The following is a 22,805-nucleotide window of genomic DNA, read 5'->3' as shown; positions in this document are numbered from 1 at the left end:
ACCGGTAACCGAAATCCGGCGACCGATGACTAGAATCCGGAATCCGGCTATTATTGCCCCCCAGTAATCATATTACTGCCCCCCAGTAATCATATTATTGCCTCCCAAAAATCATATTATTGCCATCCAGTGAATTGTATGAACTCCCAAAACCAAAATGAATACACTACAGGAACAATTGATCAATTTATAATCATATTACTGCCCCCCAGTAATCATATTATTGCCCCCCAATACAAAGTCCAATGTTTCTACTGCCTCCCAATAGATCACCAAAAATGCACCTTTTTGTAGGATTCACAAATAATTTGACTTTAATACACAGAAAACAACATGTAACTTATCAAAACACCACACTATAGTGATCCCTGTCCCTCATATCAAAGTCTACTGGGGGCCAATAATGTGTCTACTGCCCCCCAGTAGACCATCAAACAAATCCCACAGTTACATTGCAATTCCTTCCTCATTCCCGGGGTTCACAATGTACAAAAAAAAAAAAAAAATGATCTGGGCACCCAGAATTGCTCTGGGCACCAGATCAGAATGACTGGGGACGAATCGGACCGGCAAATCTTGAACTCGATATCGGACAGGCAGGTCTTCAAGCTTTGGGCCAACTCGCTCGTCTCCTGCGGCTTCTTCCTCCACCGCACCTCCGCCGACCTCAACCTCAACCACCTTGAGTCTTCGTCGCCGTCGGGTTACCCAAGGAAGACCCGGCCAAGATTCAGATCAAGAAACAGATCTGAGTTGTCCCAAAATCCGCCGGAAAGGTTTCATCACCGTCATCGGCTTGCCGGGCGACGACTTCTGCAGTGAAGTCTTCACCGCCCTGGATCGGATTCTTGGGCTCCGACGTTCCAACGAGGAGGAGCAGGTGTGAGAGAGAGAGAGAGAGAGAGAGAGAGAGAGAGAGAGAGAGAGAGAGAGAGAGAGAGAGAGAGTCTGAGATAGAGTCCGGTAGGAGGAGAGAGAGAATTTTGTACTTTAATAATTTGTTTGGGGGTGAAAATGTCATTTGCAATTAAATTGGGTAAATGGGGTCAAAAAACTCTTAGTGGAGCAAGTGGGCATTTTTTAGGTTAAAATTGGGTAAGTGGTCACGGCCCCAAAATTCTATTTATGTTGTTTTTCCTTCTTCTTTTTTTATCTTGTAATCAAAGATCATACAATGAATGGTTCCATTTAAGAGATGCAATTTATATTATGAGAAAAGAGATGCAATTGAGATTATGAGAATACATCAAGATGGGAATACATAGCAGGAAACAGAAACAGAAACAGCCAGTCAACTAGCAGGAAACAGAAACAGCTTGAATTTGATAGAAACAAACTGATACAAACTAAAATGGATTGAAGGCTTTCTTGACCCCCACAAGAGCAACTAGTCTTCAAAAATCAATATGCACAAGTCCTCATCAATTTAAGACATCAGTCTGCACATTAACTCATCAACTTTATTAGTCACATGTTAGGTAATAGAAACAATTAAAGACCATGTAGTTGACAGTCTATTCTGCCAACCAAGCTCACCAAAGCTGAATGTCTCACAAAATGCAACACGACAGCAAAAAGTAACTAATTTAAATGATATTCCTTCATCCTAAGTGAGGAACAAGATATTGCAGAAAAAGAACAAATAACATTTTGCTGCAAATCTGGTAGGTGGTCAACTCGTCTGCATTTAACTCATCCGCATCTAGTGAGGCATTTAACTTATCTGCAGAAAAAGAACATAAAAATCAATGCAGTTTAGTGAGGCATTTAACTCAAGAACATAAAAATCAATGTTGTATGGTCCTACACGTCTAATTACAAAACCAGCAACTCAAAACAAGAAACCAAATTTGGTGACTGCATCCTAAACTGAAAATTTGCAGAAACTCAAAAAATCAGCTTTTAGAGAACTACTGTTTTTATAATTTCCAAAAGTTACCAAAAATCACCATTATGTTATCTTCAGACCAGTCAATTGAATTAAGAAATTTCGAAATCAATTTGGGTAAACCTATAAAATAGACATACCTATTGTAGTATAACATCATGCCATGATCTCTCCTCGAAGCCCAATTATGTAAACATTTCCATTAAAGAACAATGGTAATGGAACAAACAATGTAAAAACGAAAGTGGAGCCTTAGAATAAATTTAATAAGCAAACTCTGAGGAGCTACATTTCTATCATTGAACCATAAACCCTATCATTGACAACGATAAGAGATTATCATCACCTCACTTCCATTGTTATATGTCACAAAAAAAAACTAACTTTTATTTAATTTGCAAAGTAAAATTACATTATGGCATTTCTAATATAGAAACCAACGGGAACTTGCTAGTCATGTATGTCAAGCTGCCAAACCATAACACACAAGAATATTCATTCCTTGCACTAATTAAGACTATGAAAATTGGTCCCTTTACACTTGTGACATTAAAAAATTTACAGTTTCCATAGGAGGCAGAAGAAACATTACCTAAGTTCTTGGGGTCGTAACAGAGGTGCCTTTGAATTAGTGATTTTGTAAAGTTTATCATGAGCATTGTGAACATGCCTGAGTGGAGAAGTCAGCATCAGTTCATGAGTTGATCTTAAAGCAAGTTTCCAGTGAAGCCTCTGCAATATTTCATATTTATTTGTTAATTAAAAGTTAATGGCAAGTGAAGACAATTATAGCTCATGAAAATACATAAAATTCTTTGTCATGATGTGATTTTAGAACTTACAACAAGATTGGCTAAAGCAATCCCAATAATGTCTAGGTTTGTAGCTATCTCAAGCCCTGACAGTGAATTGCTTGTTAAATCCGATGCCTTTGATCTAGGGTCTTCGACACACCTTCCATTGACAATTGCAAACAGACTGTGTCCTGAAGTTACCTTGAACAGCTCCTAGACAAAAACAAGAACAATGATAGGCTATCAATTTCTAAGTTCAACCAAACGTACATGATTTCAGGTAAGGATACATGATAATGAATAGCAAAAAGTAGGTATTATGAATTTTTGATGCATCAGCAAACAAAAACTATGCATCATAAGCTACTGACTACCAAACTAAATCATTTGAAAGAACCCATGAGAAAGTAGAAAGTGACAATAATAACAAACCTCTGGATATCCTGTTTGCGGCCAGATCAAAAATTCTTCCCCAACTCGAGATCCCACTATGGTTAGACTAAGTCTTCGGCAAACCTCAATGTATATAATGCTAAGCGTAATTGTTGTCAACAAGGAAACACATATTCAGCCATCATGCTACATCAATATATCCAAAGAATCATATCACAGATGAATTTTTCAAAAGCCTTAAACACGAAGATCAGCAAGAAATATGCCTTTAATCAGTGACGAAATATGTATAAAGGAAGCAAGGGTCAAACTTCACCAACTCCACCCAAGTACAATTAAGATCAATGCATTCGGCACCAGCAAACGTAGGTGACGAGTAGTATATAGTCTGCAAAGTTTAACAAAACACAACAGTAGTCATACATCACTATTAACAAAAACAAAACAACAATCCTATTTACCATTCAGTTAATAAACTTTAACTCCAAATAGCCACCCTCAAGTATAAGGGGTATAAGTAATAGTATAGGGATTTAAGAAAGGTTGTCGAACCCACGAGGATTGGATTCATTTCACTAGCTAGGGTGTTAACCTAAGGAGAGCTAGAATATGCAAATGTACAATCACAAACCTAAATTCACAAGGAAATCTAGGCTCATGGTGAGTATGTGCATTGTGGTGATAGTGAAATTGTTTGTTGGATAGAGTAGTGAACCAAATTAAATTAAATGCTCAAATGTAAACTAAATTACTCTAAACTAAACTAGTAATATAATGGATGAAGTTAGGGGTTGGATTGTCTACCACTAACCTCCCTTGCAAGTATTGAAGTTCAAATACAAGTGATGCTATTTTAATTTCCTAATTACCCTCTTTGCATCCGGATAAGACTACAAAGGCTTAAACTCATTTTATTTTATCAATTTCCACCGGATAAGTGCGAAACTAACTACCCAAGAATAAGTTATATTACCGGATAAATATCAATTCCTTGCTCCTAGATGCATAAAGATTTGAGTTTAGATAATCAAGCAAGCAAACCAATTCTAGATCTAGGTGATTTTAACTCACTACCCTCACATGCACATAGAGGATGCTATCATGCTATTAATGTTCAAGGTTAACTACTCCCTAAACATTTTTTCATGAGATGACAAACACAACACAGTCAAAATAGTTAAGTTTGAATGAATGCATTCACTTCTTGAATTAGCATATGAAGATGAAAATCACAAATAACAACAAATGCCAATTAAAACATCAATTCATACAAGTTTGGCTACGGCTTTCAACCCTAGCCCCAACAAAGTAACTACTCACTCATAATCATACAAATTGGCATCAAATCTATAAAGTAAATCAAGGTAAATTAAAGAGTTAAGGGAAGAAAGAACTAGTTGAAGCTTGACAAATCAATGGGTAGCTTCTCCTTCATTTTTCTCCTTCAATGCTCCTTGAATCCTCCTTGATGGTGGAATGGATGGATAATGAACTTCTTGATGGTGATGAAGATATGATGCTCCTTTGTCTAACTTTGAGTGGTGGTGACGAAATTTATAGTGGTGGAAGATGGTAGTTGTGGTGGTGATGATGGAGTAGATTGGGTATTGTGGGTTTGGATTTTGAGAGGTGGAGATGGAGGTTTTGTGAAGGAGATGAAGAGAGAAATCAGATGTAATGGGATGAAGGAATTCCTTAAGAGTGAGAGGAGAATGTGTTTAAATATGGAAGAAAAAGAAGAGTGAAATGATGAGTGGCAGAAAAATAATGAAAGTGGAGTATGGAAGGAGTTTGTAAAATATGGAAAAGATGGAGTAATGATGAAATGAAAGCAAAGCATGAAGGTGCAGAAATATGGAAGTGATGATGATATATTAAAGATAATGGAGTAAAAAAATATATCCAAGAAAAAAGAGAAAAGCATCTAGCTTTCTTCATGTGGGTGGGAATATGTTGAGCTGTTTTTCAGGTCACTTTCTGCCCCTTTATTCCTTCAATTATATCTCCACCAAGAATTCAGAATGGGCCTCTGACTTCTTCATATCAAATGTTCCTCCATGAGTCTAGATCATCCTGGTAGAATCTCAGAGTTAAATTCATTGTGGTTTGATCGTAAATCCTTCTGAAATACGTACAGGTCAGGTTTTCCAGTTTTCATCTTTCAGAAGATTGGACTGACTGTTTGAAGGCTTTCCACTCAAAAATAGCTCTAGTACTCTTCATAAAAAATGATCCTTGGGATGTCTAGGATGAAACTGGAGAGTTTCAACTCATTCGGAGTTTTTTTGGTCAGGCAGCTACCCCTCCTTTCTTGTCTAGCTCACTTTCTCCTAGCCGGAGTAAGAAAATGTTCTAGGGTTGACTTTTTAGTGCATTTCCATTCTTCTCCATCATTTCCTAGCATGATAAGGAAAACATAATAAATATATATAAATAAACACAAAGGTTAACCAAAAGTACAAGATTAGGGAAATAATGAAATTGGATTAGTCAACATTAAATTTGGACTTTAGAACAAATAATTTCCATGTTTTAGGGCACAAATATGTATATGAATTATGATCCAACAACTCATCAACTTTCTTTCCCATTTTGCTAATAGAGAAAGCAAATTTCATCTAGTTAATGCACATCAAACTTTCTTTTCCATTTTGCTAACAGAGAAAGCAATAAAAACATGCTTTGACTCACATCAACTTTCCTTTCCATTTTGCTAACAGAGAAAGCAATACAGACATGATTGAACTCATTTGCATTATTAACGCATATGCATTCTCACAACAAGCTATTGGAAATAAAAGCAACTCAGTTTCTCATCTAATTGGACTGTTAACAACCAAACAGCTGCTCACAACAAATGAAGGAACCAAACAGTTGCTCACAAACCCTGGCGTCTTCTTCTTCCCTTCTCTTGTAGAGCAGTAATCTGCAGATTCATCAATTCTTCGTTTGATGATGAATTGGAAAGATCCCAAAATTCCTCATTTGCAGCATCTGAAGATGAATCTGAAATTTTTTTTATCCATGTTCCTAATATTCAAGAAGAAAAAAGAAACTTGAAGAGAAGAAGCTTGAAGTTTTGGGTGAGAGGAGAGGAAGAAAGACGTGAAAGGGAAAGAGAGAGAGAGAGAGAGAGAGAGAGAGAGAGAGAGAGAGAGAGAGAGAGAGAGAGAGAGAGAGAGAGAGAGAGAGAGACAAAAAAAAAAGACAGAAAGTGAAGAAGCTGTCAAATTTGACAAAGGAGAGTCTTATGTCAAATACACATGTAAAAGGCAAATGGGTTGGAGAATAGTTTGGTTGGTCAAAAATAAACTTTAGGTGTCCATCTGGCAAAAGACCCATCTGTTGGAGATGGTCTAAGAAACAAAAGGTTGTGGCCAGGTCAAGTGCTGAAGCAGAGTATAGAGGTATGCCTCATGGAGTTTGTGACTTTGGTTGAGAAATTTACTTCGTGATTTGGGATTTAAACCCAAACGAGCCATGAATTTGTATTGTGATAATAAGGCAGTGGTGGATATTGCTCACAACCCAATACAACTTGTCTAAGCATGTTGAGGTCGACAGACATTTCATTAAAGAGAAGCTTGATGCTAAGCTTATCTCTTTTTCGTTTGTCCACTCAAAAGAACAGTTGGCTGATGTTCTCACTAAGGCAGTATCGAGTAAAGCATTTCATGACTCACTTGACAAGTTAGGCATTCGTGATCTGTCTGCGCCAACTTGAGGGAGAGTGTTAGCGTGAGTCATACTTACCTTATTTATGTATATATTCTGTAATATCTGTAGTATTATTTGATTTACTACTTGCCTTAGGAATACTACTTATCTTATTAGACACAATTGTAATTTGTATATAATTCTTTCTTGTAAGGTGAATGAAATAGAGAATTATTCATCCAAAATTGTCTCTAGCTTTTCGTTATATTAGAAGTATTTTGTTGGAATTGGAAACGACCCCAATGGAGAATAGACAAATTCATTTTCATAGCAAATGTTTGAACCTTTCAAGAACCCTCATAAAACAAGAGTGAAACAGAAAACCCTTCTAAAGTTACAACTTACAAACAATACAAACCAAAAGGTTACATGAATTTACCAACAAAACCATTTACAACTACAGTACAAGTACATAACTGATATGACAAAAAGGGTTTCCGATGGGCAACCGGAGCTTTAAACAAACAGGAACAAAAGAGACTAATATCCTACAACAACTAGAGTGAATGGTAGTTGGGACTTTAAACAAACTAGAACAAAAAAGAAACTACGTTCAAGCATCGACAGGAACTTATAGAAAATATTACTGCTCACAAAGTGACACAACACTAAACAAGGTTATGCCTTTGCTTTTCCAGCCTGGAGAGATTGAATCCTCTGTTGTACTTTAAAAATCTGCAAGAAAACATGAGCAATTTAAGTAATTAATACTGAAATTATGTCTATGTTGGTTAAAACAAGTATAATGTTGTGGCTATAGTTTTTAATAGTATATGCTTTTATGTTTTAGCCACTAAATATTGATGGTTTAGTGTCCAGATACCATTAGCACAAATTATAACAAGCAACACAATCATCTGTTTTATACTAGATACTCGATTGTCCTTGTCATGACGGTATGACTTACAATACACAGCATGAGTAAAACCATGCATACAGGTCTTATAAATTTGGCATCAGTATCTAATAAATTCACCACACTTGATCAAAAGTCAGACACCATATGAACAACTACAGTATATTATAAATGATCATTTGAGATGTACATAACGAGGAAGAACACATACTGCTTCTTTCTTGCTATTTTGCTTCTCTTCCATATCTTGAAGAGTAGCATCCAGCCGCTTCCTGTTTTGCAGAATTATACAGAACTTCACAATCAAACATATGCAAAAAGTAAAATTGAATACTATAATGCTGACAAAGACAGTGGTGGCAACAGATAAGAGAATAATCATGCTCTACAAAGGTAAAGAAAGAAACTTTACATGGCTTTCTAGCACTGTAAAGGACAGGAATTAGTTCTGACAACATCTAATGGTCTATACTGATACAAACAAATTTTTACAAAAGAAAATATATGCATACTCAATTCCAAACCAGGAAATGTATTGGAGAGCTCGTATACGATCCATCCAATAACTCCCTTGAAACAAGGTGTCTTGCTTATGGGCCCAAAAAAGGAAGAAGATAAGCTTAAGCAGAGGATGAATCTTTAATGAACCAAGATTGGGAATGCTAAGCACAGAATCCACAGCTTCAGAGAAAGTCACAAAAACTGCTTTTAATTGGATTTTCCTGTTTAACCATTGTCTCCTCATTTGGGGGCTTATCCCAAAAATAGGTTTCAGACTTTCAGTAGATATATCTTAGGCCCAGAATTATAAATGAAGGCAATAGGCACAGGACTAGATTGAACATACTCTTACAGAATAATGGTTCACCAAAAGCATGGATATTACCTATAACTCATCCCAATGAAGCACAGGCCCAAGTACATAACTTTGTAAGAACTCTGAATATCCCTATTCAACATCCTTTAAATTCAATGCTATTACAAAAGAACAGTGCTTTAAGGATGGGGTTCATGAGAACACAGTTCAACATTTTTCATTCTGTTATTACATCCCAGTCCTTCCCCATCTGGTAGAACAAATTTACCCTTGGGAAATTTTGTTTGTCAATGGCTTTGGGATTTAAACTATATCTCATAGGTCAGACATTTGATCACGAGCATATGCAACTTCACAGAAAAAAAAGAATTAGGTTGGTTGCATTTAAGAATCTAACTTTATAGCATCAAGATCAACACAAACGGTGAATAAGGAATCCACAGCCAGAAAATAAGAAACGAAACTGAAGATCTCTCTAAAACTAAGAGGAGAAGGAAAACTCAAGAACAAATGAACATTACTTCACAGCAGCTAGCATGTCCAACATGATAGACAAAAGTGAGAAATACCTAAATTCAAGAGAAACATAACGCTGATTAAAATGCACTTGACTTACTGTATATTAGTTAGAATTTCAAATGTCCAAATTTATCAATTCGTGTAAATGTCTATAAATTCAAATTTCCAGACTCCAGAGACAAAACTACATTTATATGGATGGTGCGAGACTCTGTAACATATGCACTTCCTGAATACTTTCCACATTACCGACCATGAAAATTCATACCGATGAGCTAATGTAAAAGTGCTGCAAACATTGCAACTACACCGGAAAATAGAAGCAAACACAAAATGAAATGGAAAACAGAAACATACAGTTCCGCGGAAATGTACTCAATTCTCTTGCGCACATTGGCCCTGGCCTCTGCCAAATCCTGCTTCACGAGAACCGGACCGATCAATTTGAACACATTGGCATCTTCGCTCAGCAGATCCAATTCCTGCAAACACAAGCAATCCCATCACGAATTGATCAAACAGTAAATCACTAACCAATCACGGAAACTATGAAGTCTACACTAAACCTCATTTTCTTGCAATCAAATGAGAATTCATATATATCAGACTTCAGTTCAAAAAAAAAAAATCGAATGAAACAGAGTGAGGGAGAGAAAGCGAGACCTTGAGGACGAGCTCGTTCTCGCCGAGCTGAATGGTGTACTTCTTTCTCACTTGATGATTCTTTGAAATGTCTGAAACAGAGCCATGAAATTGTTAGGGTTTTTCAGGTGATGAAGTAGAAGCGAATAGAGAGAGAGAGTGATATGTATGACTTGCCCTTTTGGATTTTGCTGAGATCGTTAGCTTTGGCTTCCAATTCGCGCTGAAGCTCTCGTTGAGCTGACGACGACCCCATTGATTTTGCTTCTTCTTCTTCTTCGGCTTTAGGTCTCTGTCTCGCTTAAACCTTTTGCTTCCGTCTTACTAAGACGATGGGCTTTATTCAATTACAACGGGGCCTTGGGCCTGTGTTTGCGTGTGTTTTTGTTCTTTTTTTCTTCTTAATGTGGATAATATTCTTTTCGTGATCGCATTTTAAAGATTATTTCTGTCACAAATTGATTCAAAAATTGTTTAGTCTCAGGAGTTTTGGTAAAATCTAACATTTTCGTGATGAATAATTTATTTATTTGATGGCTAGAGGATCTTCAAATTGTTTAATCTTATTGTAGATATGATGTTTAAAAAAATGACCTGTAAAACAAATGGTGAACTTATTCAAAAAAAAAAAAAAAAACAAATAGTGAACATGTAATGAAAAACATGAGAGAAACTTTAAAAAGGTGTGTACAAATTGAGGCAGAGAAAATGCGAGATCATCTCGATACTTTGCAAGGGATTGAGAAGCTTTTTTGAATGAAACTGTGGTGATTTTATGCACGTACGAGAGATCTTGTGTCTAATAATTACCGATAAAGATGTTGAGACGCATACTAAAGTCCAAATATAAATACTTTTCTTTGTTGCTCACTTTGGGGATAACTGAACAGTTTCTTAATCTTAGAGACACTGAAAGTGGAGTTCTCCAAAATCCTTCGACTCATGATGAACAGTTGAGATTAGATTTTTGATGAACGTCTCCTTTGAGGTATTTTGTAATAAAATAAAAAATTATGAACAAAAGTAATGTATTGGATAGAGGGTTGTTCATCACAAGAAATTATTCCATAACTATGATAACAAATGAGATTTCATACTGCATATGCATAACACTAAATATAGCTCTCAAGTTTATTCCTCTCACAATTAAGCCTTACAAATTACATTTGCACACCAAAGAAGAAACCACTGAAGCAGTGATGAAACAGGGCGGTCGTCTCCAATTCATCTCAATGAGACAATGGCATCATCATACATCTCCACCAACCGTAACCACTCTCTCATTCCACGAATCCCTTGGGGCCAGATTATTTCACTGCCGTCTAAACTCCTACTCTCCATATCATAATAAAACACCCTATCATCTCCTCTGAAGAACACAAACTTTCCTCTTGTGAGGATCCTATACAGAGCACGTCGCCCGAGTCCCATCACCGGAAAAGGAGCACGAATCGTCTCCTTCACCCACCGGTGATTCCGGGAGTCCCTCAAAACCCATAGCTCGATCTGCTGCTGTTGCTCGATGACATATAGTAGAGCCACACATCCACACACTTCCACTATTTTGTTGAACATGACAGCATTACTGCAACTGCAAGCCCTAGGCGGAGGAATCACTCTGAACTTCTCATCTTCAACATCAAATGCCACGATCACAGTTTCTGCTCTTTCAAACTCCATGATTCTAATCAATGATGTTTCATGTGGCACCGGGTTTGAAGTAGCACTCCTCCTTTGAGTCCAATATATAACCCCATCGACGCACACGCTAGAACTACTGTCAGCAAACGATCGGCTTTTCACATCAAAAGGGAGAGTATCGGTGACCTCATTGTTCTCTATGTGCCTCCATGAAGTATGTGAGCCCAGTGTGTAAATCTTGAACACGCATTTCTCGTTTGGAGTCTCTTCGACTTGGAGAACTTTGTAGTGCTCGTTTGTCGCAGAAGTACAGGACCCAAAGTGGTATATATGATGGGCTCTTTGATTGGTAACATATGGAAGATTGAAAAGCTCCCGACTACAAGGATTCAGAACATAAATGGAGTCGTATTCCTCACTGGTCAAAGTGCCGTATGCATTATGAACAAAGGTCAAGCCATTGGCACCCCTCATATGTGTTGTAAATGGAAATGGACCTGGGGATAACTCTATGGAGAAAAGAAGGGTTGCCGGCGTTCGATTACTAATTCCCGTGGGGTCTGTTTGCACAGAGAAAAGGTGTTGTTGGTTTCTGTTTCCATCCCAAACGAAGAAGAGGAGGTGGGTTTGCTTGTTGAATTTCCTATAGGCTCTAACCAAGTCGAGGTTGCGGGTGAGAGATGACCAAGACTTGCTTACGCACTTGAAGCGCATTAGGTCCTTAGCTGGTAGCCTCGCGAGTATTTGAGCATCTCTGACTTCAATTGGGATTATTTCAGCACCTCTGAGTTCAATAGGGAGCTCTGGATTTGGATCATCCTCCAGTTTTCTAGACTTGTTGCTTCTCAAATTGTAGGTGTGACGAGCCTAACAAAAAGAAATGAAAACAAAACAAAACATTACTGTTTTATTTAAGCAAGTGTATTAATATGTGCATCAATAACATATCTAGTGAGTCATCTAAAGAAATCTGAAATAAAAAAAATGAACACATAAAAATAATAATATTGATCCAAACAGTCATAAAAAAAAAATCATCTAACAAAAGAATCGAAAATCAAATTAAATCCAAACGGTAAACCGTAAATGTAAAGAACCAAAACAATTAAAAAAAAATATTAGAGTGTTAAAGAGGTTGCTCCTCTGCTATCACTCATTGCAACAACAAAAATAAAAATAAAATTCATGATAATAAAAGCAATCAAATAACCACAGGTATGGTACATTACTACATTGATCTTCCAAGAAGAGGCAACATATATTGTATCTCATGAACAAGTGAGGGTTGCTCTTAACAAAAAGTTCAATAAAACAAAAAATTCAATATTTGATACCAAAAAAAATTCCTTACCATTAGTTTCAAGCAAATTTTGGATTGATTATGGAAACAAGAAGTGCACTTCAATGAAAGTGGTGGTCGATCTAATGCCGGTTGAGGGAGGAAAGAGGACTTAAGAGATGCAAATGAGATTGAGGATGGGAACACACGAGGTTTTAGAGAAATGAGAGAAAGACGTCGGCTAATCAATCGAGATTTTGAGAGAAAGTAAAGTTAGGATTTCGAAGATAGCAGATGTAATCACGGAGAAAGCAAGATAAGTTAAGAGGATCAAGTGAGATCTGAGAGTGAAAATATGAGGAGGTCGAGAAACACGAGATCAGACGTTAGCTGTTTTGTCAGTTAATGACTTAAAATTCCGTGAAAGAGTGAAGTCAGGGTTCATCTGAACAAAAACAATATGACTGAGAAAAGAAATGGGTAGGTGGAACGGTAATATAATAGAAAAACGTGTCTGGCGAGCGGGTATAAATTCGTGATTTAAGAAAATTTTGGAAATAATCTAAGAAGAAAATAATATGGATGCAATTAAAATTTTGTAGCAAGTATGGAAATGATAAGTGCATCATTTTTTTCCAAATATGTATTTCTCTCCGCACATTATCACTTAACATAAAATAAAATTATCAAAATTTGAGAATATATTTAGTTGTAACGTAAATCCTGAGTTGCCATGAATTGTCTTACATTATTATTCATTAAATCAAATTCCATCATCTCTACACAAAAGAGTTCCTTAATACAAACAAGAGTTGCAACCATTTTTCTGTATGAATGTGTTCTTTTTATTTGATGAATGCGTAGATATGATACTCTCTCATATCCTATACAAATCATCATTGAGAATATCAGACGGTTGAAGAAACGAGTTAAGACGTTGGGGTTTTATCTTTCCGGTGGGTAAAGTAATTTTTTTTTAACATTCAGTAAGTGTTTGTAAAACCAAAGGAAACAAAATTTACCAAATTTTTTCTTTTGGCCGGGGACAAAGAAATAAAGAAAGAAACTCACGAGTGCTTTGAAGACTGTCAAAGGAGCATGAAACGGCGGATGTAGGTTGGGCCCGCCGCAATAGACCACGGTTCTCAAAACACGGCACCATCCAATAAACAATTATTTAATTTCAATAATAAAAAAGTTTCTAGGTGGGAACATGAAGCCGACTTTTCCCTATTTCACATTTTTCTTTTTGATTTTGTAAATTCGCAAAAAGAATAAAATCAATAAAAACAAAAAAAATCCCGGCCATTATAGTCAAATTAATCATATTAAAGTGAAACTTTGATTATTAAAAGTAAAACCTACTTACGAAGCTAAAGAATAAAGACGATCGAACTGGAATCTTTTTGTATAAAAAGCCACTCTCTCACTCTCAGTCACTTGCCTCTGTCACTATAAGCTCAGTTGAGGGAGAGAGAGAGAGAGAGAAGCTGAGAGCGTATTTGGGCTTGAAGATGGGTCGGAGCTCCGCAACACCCAAATGGGTCTTACCGTTTATGCTTGTTCTTGGTTCTCTGGCTTCTCAAATCTCAGCTTTAGATGGTACGCTTTTTCTGGGTTTGAAAACCTTTACATCTCCTTGATTAGGTTGGTTTCATGATTACGTATTGTTCTGTGTTCGTTTGGTGCGTTTCTGTTTCTTCTCAACTCTAAGATCTGATGAACAGTTCAGTCCAAAGTTAGTATGAAAGATTGATTAGTAGTCGAGGTTTGGATTTGATTTACAATTTTGTGTTCCGGTTCTTCAAATTAAGCAACTATTTCTGTTTAGCGTAGAGATCTTTCTGCTGCATTTGGTGGAATTAGTGACAGTTTTCTGAGACCTCCACCACCATTGATTGGTTTCTTGAGATTCTGTTCCACAGTGGTCTCCAATACTTCTAATTTCTCTAAGTCACTCATTTGAGGTATTTGCCGAACACTTTATCGATACACTTTACGCTTTAGTTTTCTTTCGGAAGGGAAACATGGGTCCTTGAAGATTTTAGATCAAAACTTTAGAGGCCTCGTTCTTTCTTCCTTGTTTTTATTGGCTCTAGCCTCCACTTTAGAGGTTCTTAGCTTAGTACTAACAAGAATTCTTTGTCCAGAAGAAAGTAAAAGTTTCTAGCTTATTATTACTCATCGGTACCTTCTAGGTAAATGACCAAACAGGACACACTTCGCGCCAAATTTATTCCCTCTTTTTGCGCTAAATGTACAAAAGGACAAAGTCCTTTCCGTAAAAGGAGACTGCCCCCTAAATAATTTCTACCTATCCTGTAGAATATAGATCACTATCCCAATAACCCAATTGTGTTTGCGGGTAAAATTTCAACTTTTTGACTCTGATTGGGTCCACGCGTTTACCCAAAGTTTTTGCTTTTTAACTTTTTATGGTTAACATTATTATTTTTCATTAAATGGGCTTCCTTAGAAGTGAGGCCCATGTATGGATAAGGTTATCTCTGTCTTTAAGGGAGATAGGAAATTGGACCTTATGGGTTTGTGAAGAGTGGGATACATGGAGCACAGAATTAGAATATTTAGATAAAAGGCAAAAATTTCCAAAAAATCATATTTAATATATAATACAACACCCTGAGAATGACAGTGTTTCTCAACCTTTACTAGTAGTGTTATTATTATTATCTGCAAGGTGTATCGTTTGGTGGGTAGGATTTTTCCTACTGTCATATCTGTCAATCTGTCATGATAGAGAATACATATGTGTTTTTTGTTGTTTTTTTGCTTCAACATTTGACTTCCCCATGACTAATTTTTTGACCCTTAACCGTGTATAGTTGGTAATTTAGAGGTCCCCCTTTTGAGATGTGGAAAGGGGCAGAGTAATAGAATTTTCCAATCTTTGTAGGACCTTGAAATGACCATGACTTGGATGTATAGTTTGTTCATATTCTACTACCATTCAATTACCAAAGGGCAATCAATTTACATTTTGGGGCCTGTATAGTACATGTCATTGAATTTATAAAGAAAATATGGATTTGAAATTAGGGTTCAATGCACCAAAAAACACATTAAAGATGTTTTGAAGTTGTCGTTTCTTTATTTGGTTATGCATGTGTATATGAGTAACATTGACATTGACATAGTTGAGTCCATAAGGTTTGAATTCGACCTAAAATTTGGTCTATGTCTTATTGCATATGGTCCACCTGTTTTCAGATTAGGTTGAAGTCTATATACATTGTCTTGTATCATATTATTCGATGTGTAATAATCACTCTTACAATATAGTAAAATCTGAATACTAAAACCAAATCGATGGATTGAGATTGTGACTTCGATGTTGAACAACATAGTAGAAATCCGCATATACAAAAATTCAACATTTTTTAGTAAATTTGAATTTCTCCAAAATTGTTTGATCTAAAATTTCATTAAGAAACTAAATTTTTTATTGCATCAGGACCACTACCAAATGGAGACTTTGAGGCAACTCCAACCGGCGGTTTCTCCAGTGACGCTATAGTAGACGGGCCCACAGGGATCCCCAGCTGGAAATCAAACGGCACCGTTGAGGTAGTCGAGGCCGGGCAAAAACAGGGTGGGATGCTCCTCATCGTACCGCAAGGTAGACACGCAGTCCGGCTCGGAAACGACGCCGAAGTGAGCCAGGACATCAAGGTGGAGAAGGGGTCGATCTACTCCGTCACGTTCAGCGCGGCTCGCACTTGCGCGCAGCTGGAGTCGCTGAACGTGTCGGTGCTTCCCGCGTCGCAGACGATAGACCTGCAGACATTGTACAGCGTGCAGGGCTGGGACCCGTACGCGTGGGCTTTTGAGGCCGAAGAGGATGATGTGAAGCTGGTGTTCAGGAACCCAGGGATGGAGGACGACCCTACTTGTGGGCCCATCATTGATGACGTTGCTATCAAGAAGCTCTTTACCCCTGATAAGCCCAAAAGTAAGTGTGTTCCTTTTTTTTTACTTTTTCTTCCCGCGCTCGTTGATCTTTTTGATCTTGGGATGATCCACTATGTGGCCCAGTAAACTACTCTCATGGTCAAAAGTCAACATTTTAGAAAAACTGCATGTTCCATTAGGGTAAGAGTGGTTGATAATATTGTTTGTTTGTTTGTTTTTTTTTTTTTAGAATAATAATATTGTTTAAATTGTTTAGGTTTGAAAATGGGGTTTAGGTTGACGATTCAGAAAAAACAGAAAAGTTACTTTTACGATTATGATAAAAATAATATGGTTTGGGAAACTAGAATATTTGTTCATGGATATATGACCGATCTGTAATCGGGTATGTTCTAGTCGTTAATGTGTCCTGTGCTTTAATATATCGTAATATACCCGAATTATGACTTTATTGTCGACATCTTGAGAACTTTTTTGGGAAATTGTCAATATGAGTAGTTCAGAAGAAGTGAAAAAAGGAACTCATTTTCCAGTATTTGTTCTTACCCTAAGATGCATGTGATGAACTGCCTTGTTAAATGGGACTTCTTTTAGTACCCTGACTATTACTATCCCACAAGTAGAAGATTTACCATTTGATTTTATTTTACTAAATAGTTATTATTTGCCATGCTTTGTGCAGACAATGCAGTGGTTAATGGTGATTTTGAGGAAGGTCCATGGATGCTTGCAAACGTCTCTTTAGGAGTGCTCCTTCCTACAAACCTCGACGAAGAAACATCGTCCTTACCGGGTTGGAATGTTGAATCCAATCGGGCTGTTCGTTACATTGACTCCTACCACTTCAGTGTGCCACAGGGCAAGAGAGCGATAGAATTGCTTTCTGGGAAGGAAGGCATCATTTCCCAAATGGTTGAAACTAAACCGAACAAGCCATATACCCTCACCTTCTCTTTAGGCCATGCCAATGACAAATGCAAGCAGCCTCTTGCTGTCATGGCCTTTGCCGGCGACCAAGCCCAAAATGTCCATTACACCCCTAATTCCAACAGCACATTCCAAAGTGCCAATGTGAATTTCACTGCCAAAGCTGAGAGGTCAAGGATTGCATTCTACAGTGTGTACTATAACACAAGGACTGATGATATGAGCTCACTGTGTGGACCTGTGGTTGATGATGTTAGGGTTTGGTTTTCAGGGTCAAGGAGAAATGGGCTTGGAGGGTTGGGCCTAAGGCTTGGGGTGGCTTTGTGGGTTTTTGTGTTGTTTTTGGTTTAGGTAGGGTGACTCTGGTTATAGGAGTTTATCATTTGGGTAACTTATGGCATGGGAGTGTTGGCAAACAATACTCCCAAGTCCTATGTTGTATGTGGTATTTGCTTTAATAGTTTTGCTATGAGAATGAGAATGCCCTTCTCCTTGTTCCAATTTTTGTATCATTTCAACCGGCAAATTCATGCTCTTTCCATCAACCAAATTAACGAATCACTTTCTTTCTGTCAACCAAATGAACGAGTCACTTTAGTTTCAAGAAAACTATGTTGACAAAATTAACGGATCGTAACTACATAGACCTAGCAATATTGCTAGAGAGAGCCATTTCATGATTTGACATAACTAAATGTTTAAATTTGTATCCTCGAGATAATTATGATTGTTGTCCTCAAATTCGATGAATGTAGCTAAGTGCCTAGATTAAGGTCAAAATATATGCTTGTTGTAGTGGAGAGAAGTTAAATGTAGTGGAAAAATTTTCCGTACAACTACCACATTTTCTGCTTTTATTTTTTTTTTCTATCTTACAATTTACCATATTATCCTTATTGATTAATTATATTTAATAGTTTTTTAATATATAAAGGTTAAATTAGTAAAAAAAATTAATTTTGGAGAGCAAGCTCTCTTCTCTTAATAATAGTATAGATGATTAATTATATTTAATAGTTTTTTAATATATAAATGTTAAATTAGTAAAAAATTTCAATTTTAGAGAACAAAGTATTTTCTCTTAATAATAGTATAGATATAGATGTATATATTCTAATTTTTTATTTAAGGGGTATTGAAATGACGAAAATAACCCGGACAGACAGACGTCACGGGGGGCCTTCCAATTCTATATAAGGGTTAAGGAGAAGCGACCAGAAATTAGGAGAAGAAAGAGGCGGGGGGTCTATTTCCGCATTTCAAACACTCGTGAAGGGTCTCTCCCTCCTCTCTCTTCCCTCTCTTTGTTTTTTCCCTAATATGGAAGGCGAAGAGGGGCCCGCCGACGCAGCCATCGTCGCCGTCGCCGTCACCACCGCCGACTCCACTGCACCGTCTCCGCCCAACGACTCCGATGTCTCGCCCGTTGGATCCCCCGATCACGGCGCGTCCTCCGAGATTCTACGGTTGCCGTCCGACGACGACCCCGATCAATCGGCCGGCGGTGCTCTCACCGAGGATCTTAAACAAAAGATTATCAAGCAGGCAAGATCCCTATTATCTCTGGATCTTGTAATAGCCTTGAGTTCTTTGTTGTGTTGTTGATTATGAACCCTAGAATTGCATTCTCTGTTCTAATTGTTTGAGTAGGTTTAGAATTTGTGAATTTATGTTCATATGCATGGTAAGGTCAAAATTAATTTAGTGCTTGTTTGAAATTACTTTAAGATGAAATCAAGAGAGAACAATGTGCTAGTTTAGGCTCTTGCTTAGCTTCTAACATAAATCAAGTAGGGCATAGAAATGGTGATGTCAAAGAGGTTAAGTTTTGATTAGAAAGCTAAGCTAAGTAGTTGTTTCAATAATGGTAACTTTTTCGTTGACATTTGTAAATCATACTATATTAATTAAGGTTCTGTGTAACACCTTTCCTTTTTTGTGGTTTTGCAGGTGGAATATTACTTTAGTGATGAAAATTTGCCTAATGACAAATACATGTTGAGTTTGATTAAAAAGAACAAAGAAGGTTTTGGTGAGTACTTGGTGTATGTGTTTGATTAGATCAAGTTATCGTCTGACTTATTCTGTTCAGAACTGAAACTTGCATGTCCTTCTGTCTGATTTGTTTGCCCACATTAACTTGTAGCTTTCCTGTTTTTCCCCATATGACTCCTTAGTTGCTTTTCATGGAAATGTCCTTTTCCTAACAAGTGATTCAGAAAATAGCAGAAAATACATTTTCGATGAAATGTAATTGCCTGGTGACTTGTGGTTTAATTTTTCTTTTTTCCTCTTGTTTCCAAAGGTGTTTAAGCAAATCCATTGTCTTATGTGTTACCCATAGCAGTATCTCTATGCCCGTGTTTCAGTTACTGCATCGGTGTATGTGTTAATGAGTGTGAAATTTGGTTCTGTTTTTCGATTCATATGTGTGTTTTTAGGTGGTATGCAGGGGTGTATCGGCACAGTGCTGTAATCAGTGCACTTTGATCCGAAGTTCCCTGCAAGATCCAATCTCGGGGAAGATGGGCAGTTGTATTTCATGCAACCTGTTGAAATTTGCAATTATCATCTTCCCCAAATTTAACCCTTGTTTTCTCATCCCTTACCCAAGAAAGTGTTATGTCTGCCCTTCAAGTTTGTCCACATGTAGTTCCTAGTGGTCTCTGGTGGTACTTTATTTTCCTTTCTAATGTTGATTACTTAAGAAGTGGGCCAAATAGCTTCAGAACGCTATGTCATTATGTGAAGTATTTTGTGTCATTAGAGCAATGCAAGAGGTCCAATTCACGCAGTTGAATGATCTAAGTAGCATTGGTATCTGGTGGATTCCTTCGTTTGACAATCACCTGATTGAGACTTGCACTTTTATGTCCCCCAATTCTTATGCACTTGGCTTATTCCACTTTCTAGACTAGTCCTTGGTATAATTTGTTATCTACTAGGATATCGAGACAGTTGTATTTTATAATGTCAATCATATAGATTTGCAATACTAGACTAGAGAAGACGAAAGTGATGAGTAAAGCAGGTACTTCTGACAGTTTGCCTTACCTGGGTGTTTTCCTGGTGCAGCTAGAATTAGCTGTGCTGAGCATCTTGGTTAGGATTGAATGACGCAAATGACTGCTGACTGATTCTTTCTCTATTCGTAGAATTCTTTTGCAAGAGACTTTCTAGATATTTTTTATTGTGCCTTGTTTCTGGCTCAGTGTAATCTTATCTCTTAGACTTCTGTCTCCCTTCCTCCGTTCTCTATGCTAGTGTGTGTGACATCTTTTTGTTACCACTAGCTATTGCCTTTGCCCGTTTCATTTCGTCATGATCTCTGTTTTTAAATGGAAGATTCACAAGCACATGACAGGGGCTTTTTACTTGATTGAAGAGTCAAATCTGTAATATAAGATGTATTAATCTCTATCTTGAAAACTCTAAGGGTGCCGATGCTTAGAAGTGATGATAACCAAATTTGTTTGTTTGCATTTAATTACATTTAGGACTCATTGATCCAACCTGTTAGTAGAGAGATGTATGTTGTTTCATGTATTAATATGACAGTTCCCACTAATTTTTGGCTTATCTTATTGCAGTTCCTATTTCGGTTATTGCGTCCTTCAGAAAAATGAAAAAGCTTATTCAAAACAACTCGTTAATAGTGGCTGCTTTGAAGGACTCTTCCCTCCTTGTAACATTCTTCTTTTCTTGTAAAGTGTTTATGTTAATGGGATCTGAACATCCTAAATGACAAGTGTAAAATTGTCTTCTTGTAGGTTGTGAGTTCGAATGGGAAGAAGGTGAAACGACTTCATCCTCTACCATTACCTGAAACAAGGGATCCAAAGGTATTCTGGTGGAACTTGATATTCTAAATTATTTTATTTTTACTTTTTAGGAAATCTGATCTGTTATAAGATTTTTTTTATAAAAATTTTATGTATTTTTTTTTTTAACGTTTGGTTTGTGCATTGCAGTTCACTGTTTTGGTAGAGAATCTACCAACTGATCATTCAGTGGAGAACCTTAAGAAAATGTTTAGCGAAGCTGGAAAGTATGCTTTCTTTTTCTCATCCTGCTTTGTTTGATTCTGTCTTATTACTGTTTCTCCAATTTATAATTGTTGCATGCTTATTTTAAATTTCCAGTATAAAGGATATATGCATACTTGACCCAAGTGCCATAGAGGCATCTGCAAAAGGCGGCAAGGTTGAGAAGCCAATCAGTAATAAGGTATGGGCCATATAACGATTATCTGATCTAACATAGAACTGCCTCTACATAATTATTTTTTGTTTTGTTTTCTTTTCTTATGATAATTTAAGCTTTTGTTCTTTTCTGCAGTTGCATGCTCTTGTAGAGTATGATACCGTGGAGGCTACTGAGAAAGCTGTAAGTAATTGGCTCTTTTCACCATCATTGCATTTGACTCTATAGTTTGCATAATTGAGTTTTAGGTTACAGTTCTTTCCTGTTGATTTGGATCAGGTTGCTATTTTAAACAATGAGGAAGATTGGAGAAATGGCATGCGGGTGAAGCTTCTTAAGCAGATGGTAATTGGTTGTTTTGTACTTACCGTCTTCTCCATTCTTGGCTGCAAGGTGATTAATGGTGCTTTTATTTACTTCAGGGTAAGTACGGGCAGAGTGGACAAAGAAGACAATCCCGCAGGGGCTTTGATTCAGAGAAGAGTAGCAGTAGTCGAACATCTGAAACAGGGATCGAGGAGACTCATAATGCAAACGAACATCACAATGGTACACCTGACGAAGAGGTATTGGTGTTGAATTCTTGTTTGTGCAACCGGAATATATTTGACTATGAAATTAGTGAAGTTACCATAGAGTCGAAAAACTTGGAGAACAAAATATGGATGATACTGGTTTCTATACTTGTTGGTGCATTGTAGGATGGAGGAGACCAAGTGCCCAAGGAGAAAACTGGGCACAGGGGTCGAAGTCGAGGGCAATCTGGTAGGCAGAAGTATCGTGGCCTCAATGGTTTTGGTATGTTGATTACTTTGAATCGGCTTCTTCCCTTTCCTAGACTTTCGTTTTTAATTCTAAATTGGTACCGTCCTCTCCAGGCCACGGAACTACCTCATCTAGTCATCCAATTGAACCTTCAAAGCCACCACCTGGCCCTAGAATGCCTGATGGAACTAGGGGATTCACAATGGGACGAGGCCGGACTCCAGTGCCGAATCAGAGTTAACACGGGATTTGTTGTCAGATGAAGATGTATCTTTTGTTTAATTCCTTTACCACTGAGAACTGGTAATCCGAATTGTGAATACTCATGCTGGGGGAGTGTTTTGAATAGTCGTCAATGGATATTGGTATTTCCATCCAGATGTCAATAGATATCCGTTCTGTTTTGTGACTGACGCTCAGTGTTAAGGTGGAAA

The 22,805-nt window shown here is 37.3% G+C and overlaps 4 protein-coding genes, 1 long non-coding RNA gene and 1 other non-coding gene across 6 annotated transcripts; 3 read left to right on the top strand and 3 right to left on the bottom strand.

Annotated features, from left to right (window-relative positions):
• Positions 1–1,309: 1,309 nt before the first annotated feature.
• LOC112202022 lies at positions 1,310–3,451 on the bottom strand. The gene is made up of 4 exons (XR_002937070.2): positions 3,115–3,451; positions 2,731–2,895; positions 2,481–2,620; positions 1,310–1,723 (listed from the first exon to the last, which is right to left on the bottom strand). It is a non-coding gene; the product is annotated as an uncharacterized LOC112202022 (long non-coding RNA).
• Positions 3,452–7,067: 3,616 nt separating this feature from the next.
• On the bottom strand, positions 7,068–9,955 carry LOC112165307 (prefoldin subunit 6). The gene is made up of 5 exons (XM_024301800.2): positions 9,804–9,955; positions 9,648–9,718; positions 9,342–9,466; positions 7,860–7,920; positions 7,068–7,467 (listed from the first exon to the last, which is right to left on the bottom strand). The coding sequence occupies exons 1-5, from the start codon at positions 9,880–9,882 to the stop codon at positions 7,411–7,413; spliced, it is 393 nt and encodes a 130-aa protein (XP_024157568.1). The 5' UTR covers positions 9,883–9,955; the 3' UTR covers positions 7,068–7,410.
• An 895-nt stretch (positions 9,956–10,850) lies between these two features.
• On the bottom strand, positions 10,851–13,368 carry LOC112203084 (F-box protein At1g30790-like). Its single transcript, XM_024344104.1, has 2 exons — positions 13,294–13,368; positions 10,851–12,134 (listed from the first exon to the last, which is right to left on the bottom strand). The coding sequence occupies exons 1-2, from the start codon at positions 13,366–13,368 to the stop codon at positions 10,851–10,853; spliced, it is 1,359 nt and encodes a 452-aa protein (XP_024199872.1).
• A 602-nt stretch (positions 13,369–13,970) lies between these two features.
• LOC112165306 lies at positions 13,971–17,904 on the top strand. The gene is made up of 3 exons (XM_024301798.2): positions 13,971–14,148; positions 16,019–16,516; positions 17,159–17,904. The coding sequence occupies exons 1-3, from the start codon at positions 14,061–14,063 to the stop codon at positions 17,752–17,754; spliced, it is 1,182 nt and encodes a 393-aa protein (XP_024157566.1). The 5' UTR covers positions 13,971–14,060; the 3' UTR covers positions 17,755–17,904.
• A 716-nt stretch (positions 17,905–18,620) lies between these two features.
• Positions 18,621–22,776, top strand: LOC112165004 (la-related protein 6A). The gene is made up of 11 exons (XM_024301380.2): positions 18,621–18,948; positions 19,354–19,435; positions 20,994–21,088; positions 21,174–21,245; positions 21,375–21,451; positions 21,546–21,630; positions 21,742–21,789; positions 21,886–21,951; positions 22,029–22,172; positions 22,308–22,404; positions 22,485–22,776. The coding sequence occupies exons 1-11, from the start codon at positions 18,724–18,726 to the stop codon at positions 22,610–22,612; spliced, it is 1,119 nt and encodes a 372-aa protein (XP_024157148.1). The 5' UTR covers positions 18,621–18,723; the 3' UTR covers positions 22,613–22,776.
• On the top strand, positions 19,849–19,988 carry LOC112168568. The gene has a single exon (XR_002924329.1). It is a non-coding gene; the product is annotated as a small nucleolar RNA snoR135 (small nucleolar RNA).
• Positions 22,777–22,805: the final 29 nt, after the last annotated feature.

This window comes from Rosa chinensis, chromosome 5, assembly GCF_002994745.2.
Source record: "Rosa chinensis cultivar Old Blush chromosome 5, RchiOBHm-V2, whole genome shotgun sequence".
NCBI classification, from domain to species: domain Eukaryota; kingdom Viridiplantae; phylum Streptophyta; class Magnoliopsida; order Rosales; family Rosaceae; genus Rosa; species Rosa chinensis.
This window is presented reverse-complemented; position numbering and strand designations above follow the sequence as displayed.

Bases quoted from the DNA above. Each gene is read 5' to 3' on its own strand.
- LOC112165307 (XM_024301800.2), bottom strand. From the start codon at position 9,882: ATGGGGTCGTCGTCAGCTCAACGAGAGCTTCAGCGCGAATTGGAAGCC. The intron at 9,719-9,803 runs GCAAGTCATACA...GCTCTGTTTCAG, and splicing joins TCTCAGCAAAATCCAAAAGG to ACATTTCAAAGAATCATCAA. The intron at 9,467-9,647 runs GTCTCGCTTTCT...TTGTGTTTGCAG, and splicing joins AGAACGAGCTCGTCCTCAAG to GAATTGGATCTGCTGAGCGA.
- LOC112203084 (XM_024344104.1), bottom strand. From the start codon at position 13,368: ATGGTTGCAACTCTTGTTTGTATTAAGGAACTCTTTTGTGTAGAGATG. The intron at 12,135-13,293 runs GTAAGACAATTC...TCTTTTTGTTAG, and splicing joins TTGATTTAATGAATAATAAT to GCTCGTCACACCTACAATTT.
- LOC112165306 (XM_024301798.2), top strand. From the start codon at position 14,061: ATGGGTCGGAGCTCCGCAACACCCAAATGGGTCTTACCGTTTATGCTT. The intron at 14,149-16,018 runs GTACGCTTTTTC...TTATTGCATCAG, and splicing joins TCAAATCTCAGCTTTAGATG to GACCACTACCAAATGGAGAC. The intron at 16,517-17,158 runs GTAAGTGTGTTC...TGCTTTGTGCAG, and splicing joins TACCCCTGATAAGCCCAAAA to ACAATGCAGTGGTTAATGGT.
- LOC112165004 (XM_024301380.2), top strand. From the start codon at position 18,724: ATGGAAGGCGAAGAGGGGCCCGCCGACGCAGCCATCGTCGCCGTCGCC. The intron at 19,436-20,993 runs GTGAGTACTTGG...ATCTTATTGCAG, and splicing joins AAAGAACAAAGAAGGTTTTG to TTCCTATTTCGGTTATTGCG. The intron at 21,790-21,885 runs GTAAGTAATTGG...GATTTGGATCAG, and splicing joins TGGAGGCTACTGAGAAAGCT to GTTGCTATTTTAAACAATGA.